The 15,012-nt window shown below is 42.8% G+C and overlaps 1 protein-coding gene across 1 annotated transcript; it reads left to right on the forward strand.

The window, feature by feature from the left end:
* Nucleotides 1-13,228, forward strand: LOC120052932. The gene is made up of 6 exons (XM_039000169.1): nt 1-470; nt 1,062-1,192; nt 1,393-1,557; nt 6,243-6,410; nt 6,791-6,902; nt 11,764-13,228. Exons 1-6 carry the CDS (start codon nt 188-190, stop codon nt 12,657-12,659), a joined length of 1,755 nt encoding a protein of 584 aa, XP_038856097.1. The 5' UTR covers nt 1-187; the 3' UTR covers nt 12,660-13,228.
* Nucleotides 13,229-15,012: the final 1,784 nt, after the last annotated feature.

Below are 15,012 nucleotides of genomic sequence, written 5' to 3' on the forward strand. Positions count from 1 at the left end.
TGAACAGTGACTAAGAGCAATTTCCACGTTAGCGTTTTTATTAGGACGTTTACTAACACCATGGAACTCAAAATATGACATTTAAATGCATAGCGTGACATAATTATTCCAGGTAGTGTTTAATTCTCGTTGGAGACAGGACTTGGTTGATAGATGTTGTCTAGGTAACGCTAGCTAGCTGCTAACAATGGCTAACTGTATGGTTTTTCACGCTCAAATAGCCTCCATTATGGAGGTACTAGCGAATGCAGCCGTGGCAGAGATCTGTAAACTCGTAGACGACGACTATGCAGTGTTTCGTTTGGAAATAACTCAAAGCCGGAAAGAAAACGGCTCATTGCGGAGGAAACTACAGCTACTTGAACTGAAGGTGGCGCGGGAGCGCGCAGAGAGGACAATGCGAGAGCGCGTCCTCGCCAGTCGTCCCAGTAGTGTCAAGATCCTCGACCGAAACAGAGGAATGGCAAGAGGTACATTTTGCAGAAGACCGAGGCTGCGGGGCCTGTCGCCCCGTTCTCCTAAGCGCATGTGTGACTTTAGATGTGTTAACTCAGCATTTCCCAAACTCGGTCCTCCAGACCGTTTTGTTTTTTGCCCTAACACTACACATCTGTTTCAAAAAGTCAACTAATCATCAAGCTTTGTAGTGTTAGGGCAACAAAACAAAAAGTGCACACCTTAGGGTCCCGATGAGCGAGTATTGGAAACTGTCTTAACCATAATTGGGTCTTGGTCAGTTTTTGAATTCTATGCAATAATCCCCCTGATTTAAAAACAATTATATTTATTTAACCTCTATTTAATACTTAGCTATCTTGCACAAAGAACCTATCGTATTCTAACCAGATTCTACTATTTACTGCATTTCCTATTATTTACTCAATTAAAACAATGTGATGCATTAAACAGAATACATCAATCAACAAATAGTACATCAAGAAGTTATGAGATGTGTTACCTTACATCCTTGCCAATTCTAGACAGTAACAATAGTGTACAATATACCATTGAGCATTGACAGTAGCTAACCTAACCACCTCTTTCCCCCCAATCACTCTCAGGTGAAGGACATCTCACTGGAGGCCACAGGAGTTTTGTGAAGCCAGCGAGAGACAATACATGGCGAGATGACCAACCAATCACTGTTGATGAGGGGAGTGGAACCTCAACCCAGCACGTTATCGTGATAGAGGTTAGTGTAATAGTATTACATAAAAATTACAGTACATCAAATGTGTCCAGTTTACTTCAGAAAGGCTCCCCTCAGCTATTCACTTGCTTACATGTACATCTTCACTTAGCTGCCATAGGGGAGCTTGTGAGACTTCCCTACAACACTGTTATCCAATTAGACTCATGTGCCGGTAATAACCTCCTCTCTTCTTGTGTCAGTCTGCAGATGCAGAGGCTGCAGGTCCTGGGGTGAAGCTGGAGGGGTCTGAAGGAGAGGAGGACCCACGGCACAGTAGTGACATCCAGACTGGAGTGGCTGGAGTGCCCCATGAAGCCACTGAGGACCCCACCACCGCCCCAGCGCCCCAACGCAGCATCACGGAGGTCAGTGGAACGCCGAACACCGTCCTCAAGTCAGAGACAGACACAGAGACTTTAACTGTAACACACAGGCACTTCCATACAGGATCTGACCACAGTTTAGACCCGGAGAGGCTGGGGCTACTGGGCTGTCCTCCAGCTCCCGGCTCAGAGTACTTTCCGTTATGTCACCAAAGCCAAAGAACGGTTCATTACCGTGGAGACGATGACACGTTACACACTGGTGGTGATCAGTCTTGTTCTTACGCTACAGACATGGACCGTGGCAACTTGCCCTTGGGTTTAGAGAGACAGACTGATCTGTCTAGAGGGGACTGGAACCGGTACAGTAGTAGTGTATACTCTGAAGGGTGCCTAGATAAGAAAGGGGAGGGTCTGATTCTAGATGAGGTGAAAGTGGAGGCCGACGCTTCTCCCACACGGAATGCAGATAGTCACCTAAGAGACGGACACTTACAAGGCGAAGATTTCTTAGATTACAGGGAAAACTTAGAGACAAATCCAAATGTCGCGACCAACTCCCCTTTACGCACGCTCAGGGATCGCGACCCAGTGTCCACGTTGATGGGGCCTTCCGATTCACACATCCTTTTCGATCAGGTATTGAATTCAAAGGACCAAAGGGCCAAGGCTCTGGGAGGAGGAGAAACATCAGGCAATAGTAAAGAGAAACAGTTCCTCTGCATGTTCTGTAAGAAAGGCTTCAGCTGCCTCCAGAAGATGGAGATTCACCAGAGGGTCCATACAGGGGAGAAACCCTTCAGCTGTACCCAGTGTCACATGCGCTTTGCCCAGGCTGGTAACCTGAAAATCCACCAGAGGGTACACACAGGGGTGAAACCCTTCAGCTGTACCCAGTGTCACATGCGTTTCGCCCAAGCTGGCAACCTGAAGATCCACCAGAGGGTCCACACAGGAGTGAAACCCTTCAGCTGTAGCCAGTGTCATATGCGCTTCTCCCACTCGTCCAGCCTGAATAGGCACCAGAGGGTCCACACGGGAGAAATCCTACAGCTGCCCCCAGTGTGAGAAGAGATTCTCCCACCAGAACCATCAAAAGATGCACCTGAAGATCCACACAGGAGAACGCACTGCGGGAAGATGTTCTCCGAGAGGAGCTTCCTCAGGATGCACCAACTGAAAAAACATTCCACTCCATAACATAGAAAGTAACCAATCCACTCAGGAATGGTTTAGAGCAAGCCCTGCATTAAATTCAAAGATGAATTTTCATTATTGTCAGCAGAAATATCCACAGATTTCAATGTTGAATGTTCCTGGATAGAATATTGCATCCAGATATTGTGTGATACAGTATATAAGGCATATACGTACGTGTGTGTGTGTGTGTGTGTGTGTCTGTGTGTGTGTGTATATACACAACAATACCAGTCAAAAGTTTGGACACCTACTCATTCAAGGTTTTTTTTCTTTTTACTATTTAAAATATATATATACTATCTTTACAAAAGTTTGGGGTCACTTAGAAATGTCCTTGTTTTTAAAAGAAAAACACTTTTTTGTCCATTTAAAGTAACATCAAATTGATCAGAAATACATTATTAATGTTATAACTGACTATTGTAGCTGGAAACGGCTGATTTTTAATGGAATATCTACATAGGCGTACAGAGGCCCATTATCAGCAACCATCACTCCTCTGTTCTAATGGCGCGTTGTGTTAGCTAATCCAAGTTTATAATTTTAAAAGGCTAATTGATTATTAGAAAACCCTTTTGCAATTATGTTAGCACAGCTGAAAACTGTTGTTATAATTAAAGAAGCAACAAAACTGACCTTCTTTGGACTAGTTGAGTATCTGGAGCATCAGCATTTGGGGGTTTGATTACAGGCTCAAAATGATCAGAAACAAAGAACTTTCTTCTGAAACTCGTCAGTCTATTCTTGTTCTGAGAAATGAAGGCTAGCATCTCAGGGGGGGCCTCTTCACTGTTGACGTTGAGACTGGTGTTTTGTGGGTACTATTTAATGAAGCTGCCGGTTGACGACTTGTGAGGCGTCTGTTTCTCAAACTAGACACTCTAATGTACTTGTCTTCTTGTTCAGTTGTGCACCGGGGCCTCCCACTCCTCTTTATATTCTGGTTAGAGCCGTTCTGTGAAGGGACTAGTACACAGCGTTGTACGAGATCTTCAGTTTCTTGGTAATTTCTCGCATGGAATAACCTTAATTACTCAGAACAAGAATAGACTGACGAGTTTCAGAAGAAACTTCTTTGTTTCTGGCTATTTTTAGCCTGTAATCAAACCTACAAATGCAGATACTCAACTAGTCTAAAAAGGCCCGTTTTATTGCTTATTTAATTAGCACAACAGGGGGATTAGCTACCACAACGTGCCATTGGAACACAGGAGTGATGGTTGCTGATAATGGGCCTATGTAGATATACCTTTTTTTTTTTTTATATATCAGCCATTTCCAGTTACAATAGTCAATAAATGTCTACACTGTATTTCTGATCAATTTGATGTTATTTTAATGGACAAAAGGGGCTTTTCTTTCATAAACAAGGACATTTCTAAGTGAGATGTTCACAAATGCCTATTTCATTACCTCCAGTCTACTACTTAATTTTTTCCCCCAATACACTTTTAATGAGAAAATGCAGTTTATCAAGTTCATCCTGATTTGTTGTTGAGACATGTGTATGTGTGGTTTTCAAATGGTGTATTTAACACTTGTTTGTTTAATAAACACAAAATGGGACTTTTCATTCTGAGACTTTTATTGACTGCATAAACTCGAGTGCTTTATAATCAATACACACACTAAATATACCTACACACTAACACATACAGTTGAAGTCGGAAGTTTACATACACTTAGGTTGGAATCATTAAAACTCGTTTTTCAACCACTCCACAAATTTCTTGTGAACAAACTATAGTTTTGGCAAGTCGGTTAGGACATCTACTTTGTGCATGACACAAGTAATTTTTCCAACAATTGTTTACAGATTATTTCACTTTCACTTCATTCACTATCACAATTCCAGTGGGTCAGAAGTTTACATACACTAAGTTGACTGTGCCTTTAAACAGCTTGGAAAATTCCAGAACATTATGTCATGGCTTTAAAAGCTTCTGATAAATTATGTCAATTAGCCTGAGTCAATTGGAGGTGTACCTGTGGCTGTATTTCAAGGCCTACCTTCAAACTCAGTGCCTCTTTTCTTGACATCATGGGAAAATCAAAAGAAATCAGCCAAGACCTCAGAAAAAAAATTGTAGACCACAAGTCTGGTTCATCCTTGGGAGCAATTTCCAAATGCCTGAAGGTACCACGTTCATCTGTACAAACAATAGTACGCAAGTATAAACACCATGGGACCACGCAGCCGTCAACCCGCTCAGGAAGGAGATGTGTTCTATCTCCTAGAGATGAACGTACTGTGGTGCGAAAAGTGCAAATCAATCCCAGAACAACAGCAATGGACCTTGTGAAGATGCTGGAGGAAACAGGTACAAAAGTATCTATATTCACAGTAAAACGAGTCCTATATCGACATAACCTGAAAGGCTGCTCAGCAAGGAAGAAGCCACTGCTCCAAAACCGCCATAATAAAGCCAGATTACGGTTTGCAACTGCACATGGGGACAAAGATCGTACTTTTTGGAGAAATGTCCTCTGGTCTGATGAAACAAAAATAGAACTGTTTGGCCATAATGACCATCACTATGTTTGGAGGAAAATGGGGGAGGCTTGCAAGCCGAGGAACACCATCCAGACCGTGAAGCACGGGGGTGGCAGCATCATGTTGTGGGGGTGCTTTGCTGCAGGAGGGACTGGTGTACTTCACAAAATAGATGGCATCATGAGGTAGGAAAATTATGTGGATATATTGAAGCAACATCTCAAGACATCAGGAAGTTAAAGCTTGGTCGCAAATGGCTCTTCCAAATGGACAATGACCCCAAGCATACTTCCAAAGTTGTGGCAAAATGGCTTAAGGACAACAAAGTCAAGGTATTGGAGTGGCCATCACAAAGCCCTGACCTCAATCCTATAGAAAATTTGTGGGCAGAACTTAAAAAGTGTGTGCGAGCAAGGAGGCCTACAAGCCTGACTCAGTTATACCAGCTCTGTCAGGAGGAATGGGCCAAAATTCACCCAACTTATTGTGGGAAGCTTGTGGAAGGATTCCCGAAATGGTTGACCCAAGTTAAACAATTTAAAGGCAATGTTACCAAATACTAATTGAGTGTATGTAAACTTCTGACCCACTGGGAATGTGATGAAAGAAATATAAGCTGAAATAAATAACTCTACTATTATTCTGACATTTCACATTCTTAAAATAAAGTGGTGATCCTAACTGACCTAAGACGGAATTTTTACTAGGATTAAATGTCAGGAATTGTGAAAAACTGAGGTTAAATGTATTTGTCTAAGGTGTATGTAAACTTCCGACTTCAATTGTACCTACTGTCTGTACACTTCAAAATAGTTTGTTTGTCTGATGACTTTTCATAGCTGACTTATTTTTACTCACATCATATTTATGTCCTCCATGATGGGTTTAACAACAATGAAGTCATTGTGTAACTACAGTGTAGGACTCAACTGTATTGGGGATGGGTAAATACTCCATGTTGAAAGTGTGTTTATTATCTGTGTGTGTGTACGTACCTGAGGGAGTATATATCTCTATCACCTGTCTCTTCTAGGAGGAGGAGGAGGGTCCAGAGGTGCTATTTGTGAAGGAGGAGGGCTGTGAGGAGAGTCTGGGGAACCCTGAGGGGACTATGGTCATGGAGGACAACCAGACTACACCTCCTCCTGAACCCACAGAGGAATTAGCTGAGCAGCACAGGACCACATACCGTCTCACTGAGGTGAGCCCACTGTAAACTACTGTCTGAATGGTATTATGTTAGGTCCCGTATCCACAAAACCTCCCAGAGTAGGAGTGCTGATCTAGGATCAGTTTAGCCTTTTAGATCATAATGAATAAGACTATGTAGACAGGCGGGGACCTGATCATTGATCAGCACTTCTACTCAGATTCTTTGTGGATATGGGCCCAGGTCTTGATTATTTTTTTAAGAAGAGTGGGACCATGCCTTTGAATTATCAAACCATTTTAAAGAGTGTCAAGTAATCATATCAACTAACATGTTTGCAAAGTACTCATCGCAATCCTTCATTGCCCAATCAGAAGATGCTCATATGAGATTTCTTGATCCAACATCCTCTCACTCTGTATCTCTTACAGTCAGTAGACATGGAGGATGGGAAGCCTGATCTGTTGCTGGTCAAAGAGGAGACAATAGAAGACGGACCAGAGAACATTGATCTGCTGAGTGGACTAAAGATGGGGGAGCAAGGTAAGGGAGAAATACATATAACCCATAGATCCTCAACAGGGTTCTACAGTGCGACCCTTTTACTCAGATATGCATCTAAATATCTTGTTGTGGAATTTTAATTTAGGAGCATCAGTGTGCCTAGAAAAATTAAATATTCTAGCTTTAATTCCTGAAATATGTTTAATTGTGCTCCTAAATTTCTTTGTGCGCCTAGATTTTACTTATACTTACTCCTTGTAAAAAAAAAAAAAAAAAGTCAGCATAGAGCCCTCTTCAATGGGAATAGTGATGCGCCTGGATATTATTTTCTTCATTCATAAAATTAAATGAATACAACTTATGTTGACATATACAAACACACAATGTATGAACCTCACCAGGTAATTGACATAAAATTGTATATGAGTTCCACCTCAGTCACTCAACTTCGGTACAACATACTATGGGGAGTCGCACTCTCGTGACCGGTTGAAGGATCCACAATCACACCTGACAAGGCCAATGAAATCTGCACCTCGCTGGAAGCCCCGCCTTCCACAGGTGATAATCATGAGGCTCGGCTTCATTCCTTCAACTATTCCACTCTTCACGCTACTGAAACAAGCAAATAGAAAACGTGACTGTCTTACGTTGTGCCAACTAAACTGTCCCATATTGGTAGAACGTGCTCACTCCATTGTGTGCTGAAGTCTGTATTTGGTATCGTTAGTTTCCTAATCACAAACAGTTAATTATTCTTCAGTTTGCTGGAGCAACGTTTAAGATGGCTAAGAAAGCGACCGAGATGACGATGACTAAGCCGGGTTCGAGGTCACGATCATGCCCCCAGTCATGCGGGTTATACTATGTCGAACCAGTCCGTGTGGGCATTGCCACATACTGTGTGAAAACTCCCTGGAAAGACGTGTAGCATTCTTGTTGCATTCTTTGCGACTTTCCTTTCCAAGAATTCCGCAACTTGGCTGGGACCGAGGTACAGGAAGCGGAGAGGGACTTGAGGCTTTTGTCGGAAAAGGTGGAACTAGCCTCCCAGCAGGGAGATGGTGAGCCGGTGGGTTTGGTGACATACAGGGCCCATGTTCGGATGACGACATGGTGTCCCTGGACAGCTCAGGGGGTTTCCTCGGGTGATGAAGAGGACTTCGTTTGGGGACAGCCACCTCCTCACGCTACGAGAGTAGCATCGTTTTTTGGTACTCCATGAGGGGCCAGGGGCTGAGGGTGTTGGCCTATCTGGATGATTGGCTGATAGCAGTCAAAGGAACAAGCAGTTACCCACATCGAGGCTAGTGCCCCATGTTCATGCTCTAGGTTTTATTGTAAACCAGAAAAAGGAGCTGTCTAACCCCATTGCAGCACATTCCATTCCTGGGTCTCGAGTTAGACTCATCCTTAAATTGCACTTTTCTATCCCCGCAGAGGTTGTCAGGTTTCCAGCTCTGCTTGGCCCAGTTTTCGGTTGGGGCACACAGTACGTTTTCACCAGTTCCTGCGCCTACTGGGGATGACGCTTCTATGATGGTGGTCATTCCCCTGGGGCTGTTCCAGTGCTGGGTGCTAGCAACACGCTTGGATGCATTTCGTTATCTAAACCAGTCAATTCAGGTGTCCTCGACATGCCTTCAGGCACTGTCCCAGTGGAGGGATCCCCGGCTACTGTCGCCAGGTGTTGTCCTGCAAGGTGATCACGAAAGACTGCGAGGGTTACTGAATTTGGGGAGTATGGATGGTGTCACAGAGTGCCCGGCTTATCAATTACCTGGAACTTCTGGTGTACTGGCACTCAGGCCATCCTGCGTTGGTTGGGCAGGCATGTGCTGTCAGTGGTGTAAAAAGTACTCAATTGTCATACGTGAGTAATGTAAAGATACAGTGCCTTGCAAAATTATTCATCCCCCTTGGCGTTTTTCAAATTTTGTTGCATTACAACCTGTAATTTAAATGGATTTTTATTTGGATTCATGTAATGAACATACACAAAATAGTCCAAATTGGTGAAGTGAAATGAAAAAAATTATTTCTTTCAAAAAAAATATAAAAAACGTAAAAGTGGTCCGTGCATATGTATTAACCCCCTTTGCTATGAAGCCCCTAAATAAGATCTGGTGCAACCAATTACCTTCAGAAGTCACATAATTCGTTAAATAAAGTCCACCTGTGTGCAATCTAAGTGTCACATGATCTCAGTATATATACACCTGTTCTGAAAGGCCCCTGAGTCTGCAACACAAAGCCAGGGGCACCACCAAGCTAGCGGCACCATGAAGACCAAGGAGCTCTCCAAACAGGTCAGGGACAAAGTTGTGGAGAAGTACAGATCAGGGTTGAGTTATAAAAAAATATCTGAAACTTTGAACATCCCACGGAGCACTATTAAATTCATTATTAAAAATGGGAAGAATATGGCACCACAACAAACCTGCCAAGAGAGAGCCGCCCACCAAAACTCACAGACCAGACAAGAAGGGCATTAATCAGAGGCAACAAAGAGACCAAAGATAACCCTGAAGGGGCTGCAAAGCTCCACAGCGGAGATTGGAGTATCTGTCCATAGGACCACTTTAAGACATACACTCCACAGAGCTGGGCTTTACGGAAGAGTGGCCAGAAAAAAGCCATTGCTTAAACAAAAAAATAAGCAAGCGCGTTTGGTGTTTGCCAAAAGGCATGTGGGAGACTCCCCAAACATATGGAAGAAGGTACTCTGGTCAGATGAGACTAAAATTTAGCTTCTTGGCCATCAAGGAAAACGCTATTTCTGGCACAAACCCAACACCTCTCATCACCCCGAGAAGACCATCCCCACAGTGATGCATGGTGGTGGCAGCATCATGCTGTGGGGATGTTTTTCGCCGGTAGGGACTGAGAAACTGGTCAGAATTGAAGGAATGATGGATGGCACTAAATACAGGGAAATTCTTGAAGGAAACCTGTTTCAGTCTTCCAGAGATTTGAGACTGGGATGGAGGTTCACCTTCCGGCAGGACAGTGACCCTAAGCATACTGCTAACGCAACACTCAAGTGGTTTAAGAGGAAACATTTAAATGTCTTGGAATGGCCTAGTCAAAGCCCAGACCTCAATCCAATTGAGAATCTGTGGTATGACTTAAAGATTGCAGTACACCAGCGGAACCCATCCAACTTGAAGAAGCTATAACAGTTTTGCCTGAAAGAATGGGAAAATATCCCAGTGGCTAGATGTGCCAAGCTTATAGAGACATACCCCAAGAGACTTGCAGCTGTAATTGCTGAAAAAGTTAGCTCTACAAAGGATTGACTTTGAGGGGTGAATAGTTATGCACGCTCAAGTTCTGTTTATTGTCTTGTTTCTTGTTTGTTTCACAATCAAAAATATTTTGCATGTTGTGTAAATCAAATGATACAAATTTAATTCCAGGATGTAAGGTAACAAAATAGGAAAAATGTCAAGGGTGGTGAATACTTTCGCAAGCCACTGTACCTTAATACAAAATGACTCAAGTAAAACTCACCTAGTAAAATACTACTTGAGTAAAAGTCAAAGTATTTGCTTTTAAATATACTTAAGTATCAAAAGTAAAAGTATAAACCATTTCAAATTTCTTATGTTAATTAAACGGCACAATTTTATTTTTATTGACGGATAGCCACGGGCACACTCCAACATAATTTACAAACTAATTATGTGTTTAGTGACTCAGTAGGGATGACCAGGGATGTTCTTTTGATAAGTGTGTGAATGACAATTTTCCTGTTCTTTTGGGTGTAAAGGAAAAGGTATGGAGTAAAAAGTACATTATTCTCTTTAGGAATGTAGTAAAGTAAAAGTAGGCCAAAATATAAATAGTAAAGTACAGATACCCCCAAAAACTACTTAAGCAGTACTTTAAAGTATTTTTACTTAAGTACTTTACACCACTGTGTGCTGGTCATATCTAACGATGGTGGCTCAGTTGGTAGAGCATGGTGCTTGCAATGCCAGGGTTGTTGGTTTGATTCCCACAGGGGACCAGTACGAAAACAGTACACAAATGTGTGCTTTCACTCTTGTAAGTCACTCTGGGTAAGAGCGTGTGCTAAATGACAACAATTTAAATATAATACATCAACAGGCATGGGCGGTCCCTCCCCCTCCTCACCTCGGCTCAGTCCCTGTTGTGGTGGAGCAGTGCACATTTGCTCTCACTTCAGGTGATACATGTTCCTGGTTACCTCAACTCAGGTGGATCTGCTATACCCCTGGGTGGTTGCCCAGATATGGGAGCGGTTCGGCAATGCCAACATAGATCTTTGCGCATGGTCTTTTTTTCTGCATGAGGGACACAAGTGCCCCGTTGGGAACGGACTCTCTGGCGGACCAGTGGCCTTTGACCTTCCTTTATGCATTTCCGCCAGTGGTTCTGATTCAGCCCACGTTCGAGAGAGTGCGCCGGGAGAGTTTATCATTGATTCTTGGGGCTCTGTTGGCCCAGGCAGCCTTGGTCCGGGGAGATCATTTGCCCTTCAGGGCGTAGACCCTGGCAACTCCCGTTGCGCAGAGTCCTGTTGTCCCAGGCGCACAAGCAAGTTTGGCACCGGACGCTGGAGATTTGGTCTGGGTGGGGGACAAGTTACTTGAGCTTTCGGACAAGTAAATAATCTGGCCTACTTGTGGCTAAAAAAGTTAATGTCAAGCCCTGAAAGCAGCATTAAATTGAAGGAATTAATCCTGTGGAAGACGGTGTGTCCAGCGAGGCGTGGATTTCATTGACCTTGTCAGGCGTGATTGTAGATCCTTCAACTGAAGTTGCAAAGGTGCGACTCCCCATAGTATGTTGTACCTCGTTTCCCTCCTTCAGGGAACAGTAGTTATAACGTTACATTTTCTCTGCCATGTTTGTAAAGTACCTCTTCTTGCAGGTGGTTGGCTGGAGGCTAATAGAGGAGACTGGGTGAACATCTTGGATTCCCAGTCCCAGACCGGTGCCGCCAAGGGCCCAGGGGACAACATCACTGAGCAGGCCAGGACCAGAGGTGACATAGTGGAGGTCAGTGGATGGGACAGTGTCCTCAACTCTGGGCTGGGGAACAACACTGTTAATCACAACCAGAAACAGACAATGGAACACAAAACAACAACTGAACTGAGACCAGGACTGGCTGAGACCAGGGCAAGGCGTAGAATTGGTCTGCGGGGACTGGGAGGTGTCCGTATGCGGCTGAAGAGAACAGACACAGACTCGGCTAGCGATACTCCATCCTGCTCATATAGTTGTGATTCAGAAAGACTGATGGCACCTCAGGTTAACCGTCTAACAGGTGCTTCCTTCAGCCTGCCTTCTATAGGATCTATCAACTGGAATATGGACCCTGCAACAACACAGACACTTCCTGGCCTTCATCCTCCTCACACTCTCCTAATGTTAAACCAGACCTCAGACAATGCCAGTGCCTCAACACTAAATGGCTACACAAGCACATTGACAAATGAAAGTAGTAGAGATGGAATCAGTAAAGGTGGCAGCGCCAAAGAGAAGCGCTTCCCGTGTTCATTCTGTGGGATAGCCTTCAGTTTCCCCAAACAGGTGGAGATCCACCAGAGGATGCACACGGGGGAGAAAGCGTTCAGCTGCCACCTGTGCCCAGCTAGTTTCTCCCGATCGTCCAACCTGAAGAGGCACCAGAGGGTCCACACAGGGGAGAAACCCTACAGCTGCCCCCAGTGTGCAAAGAGGTTCTCCCACCACCACAATATGAAGGTGCACCTGAAGGTCCACACAGGGGAGGCAGTTTCCCTGTATGCACAGCAGGAGTAGCCTTATCAGACAAAGTTGTCTAATAATTGGGAGAAATCGTATCACTTGAGATACTTAGGGGATGTCTGGAAACTGTTATTTAGATTAAATATAGTTATGTGAAGTGTCTTGAGGTAAGAGAGTAATTAACCACATACCCCTCATTAACCCTTTGTTAACTTGTCATTTGAAACAGGCTTGTGTAAATGCCTGTTTTTAGAGAGACAGTAAACCTAGCTGGGGGGAATGCATCGATACTAGTGTTAGCGCAAATACATGCTAGCTGTTCCAGTCAGTGAGCCAACAACTATCCATTTAAAAGCTTGTCTCTGCAAAAATATAAAAACAAATGTATATATATTTTGCGGAGATGGCTAAATGAATATAGAGGAAACACTGAATTCCCCTTTAAAAAAACAGCCCCTTCCCACAATGGTACCACATTCCGGAAGTATCATCATTTGTTGTTGGGGGGAAAATTGTGTAAAGCTCTAAAGCTCTCCACTCTAAGGTTCCACCCTGTTAGGATTATGCACCTAACGGTTGTTAAATGTTGTTAGGAAAGATGGCAAATAAAAGACTAATGTCAATATTTATTTATCTTTGAATAGATTTTATTTTATGTATATTTAGATACATTTGTTACTAATTACAGTTACATAGCCTAATGTAAGTAATTGTAATGAAATGAAATGTGCATAAATAATTGTAATTAGTAATGTAATTGGCTAGCAACAATATACAATCTATTTTCATGTCTTACAAACTCCGGTTGACAATGTTAAAAAAAGAAAAATACAGATGTTTTTTGATTTGATCAAATAAATAGAAAGTAAAGTAATGCACAATATTCATTCTTATTATAGGTGTTATGTTTTTCAACCATTTCATACATGGGACAAAAATATAAAATGCAACATTTAAAGTGTTTGTCCCATGTTTCATCAGCTGAAATAAAAGATCCCAGAAATGTTCCATTCACCCAAAAAGCTTATTTTGCACAAATGTTGTGCACAAATGTTTACATCCCAGTTAGTGAGCATTTCTCCTTTGCCAAGATAATCAGCATGATCATTACACAGTTGCACCTTGTGCTGGGGACAATAAAAGGCCACTCTAAAATGTGCAGTTTTGTCACTCAACACAATGCCACAGATGTCTCAATTTTTGATGGAATGTCCACCAGAGCTGTTGCCAGAGAATTGAATGTTCATTTCTCTACCATAAGCCGCTTCCAACGTTGTTTTAGAGAATTTGGAAGTACGTCCAACCGGCCTCACAACCGCCGACCATGTTTATGGCGTCGTGTGGGCGAGTGGTTTGCTGATGTCAACGTAGTGAACAGAGTACCCCATGGTGGCAGTGGGATTATGGTATGGGCAGGCATAAGCTACGGACAATGAACACAATTGTATTTTATCGGTGGCAATTTCAATGCACAGAGATACCGTGATGAGATCCTGAGGTCCATTGTGGTGCCATTCATCTGCTGCCTTTACGTCATGTTTCAGCATAATAATGCACGGCCCCTTGTCGCAAGAATCTGTACACAATTCTTGGAACCTGAAAATGTCCCAGTTCTTCCATGGCCTGTATACTCACCAGACACATCACCCATTGAGTATGTTTGGGATGCTCAGGATCAACATGTACGACAGCGTGTTCCAGTTCCTGCCAATATCTAGCAACTTCGCACAGCCATTAAAGAGGAGTAGGACAACATTCCACAGGCCATAATCAACAGCTTGATCAACTCTATGCAAAGGAGATGTGTCGCGCTGCATGAGGCAAATGGTGGTCACAACAGATACTGACTGGTTTTCTGATCCATGATTTCCTTATATGAACTACAACTCAGTAAAATCTTTGAAACTGTTGCATGTTGAGTTTATTTTTGTTCAGTATAGATGTAAAAAGTTATTTTATTTTAAATCATGTATTCATTATTGGTGTTAGTTCTACCCTGTTATGCTTCATTCTACCCTGTTGTGTTGGTATTTTTATATCAGAATTTAACAATACCATCAAATGTTCTGCATATTTTTGTGGTAACTTGTAGCGATGTAAGGGGTCAGCTAAACATTCACCCCCTTTAGGCTTTTCCTAATTTTGTTACGAACTGGAATTAAAATGGATTTAATAATCATTTTTCGTCAACAATCTAATCAAAATACTCTTTCAAAGTGGAAGATTTAAAAAATAAAAATAAATAAATTGGATACTAAAATACACTGCTCAAAAAAATAAAGGGAACACTTAAACAACACAATGTAACTCCAAGTCAATCACACTTCTGTGAAATCAAACTGTCCACTTAGGAAGCAACACTGATTGACAATAAATTTCTCATGCTGTTGTGCAAATGGAATAGACA

Source organism: Salvelinus namaycush, chromosome 8, assembly GCF_016432855.1.
Source record: "Salvelinus namaycush isolate Seneca chromosome 8, SaNama_1.0, whole genome shotgun sequence".
NCBI classification, from domain to species: Eukaryota; Metazoa; Chordata; class Actinopteri; order Salmoniformes; family Salmonidae; genus Salvelinus; species Salvelinus namaycush.

Bases quoted from the DNA above. Each gene is read 5' to 3' on its own strand.
- LOC120052932 (XM_039000169.1), top strand. From the start codon at position 188: ATGGCTAACTGTATGGTTTTTCACGCTCAAATAGCCTCCATTATGGAG. The intron at 471-1,061 runs GTACATTTTGCA...AATCACTCTCAG, and splicing joins AAACAGAGGAATGGCAAGAG to GTGAAGGACATCTCACTGGA. The intron at 6,411-6,790 runs GTGAGCCCACTG...TATCTCTTACAG, and splicing joins CCACATACCGTCTCACTGAG to TCAGTAGACATGGAGGATGG.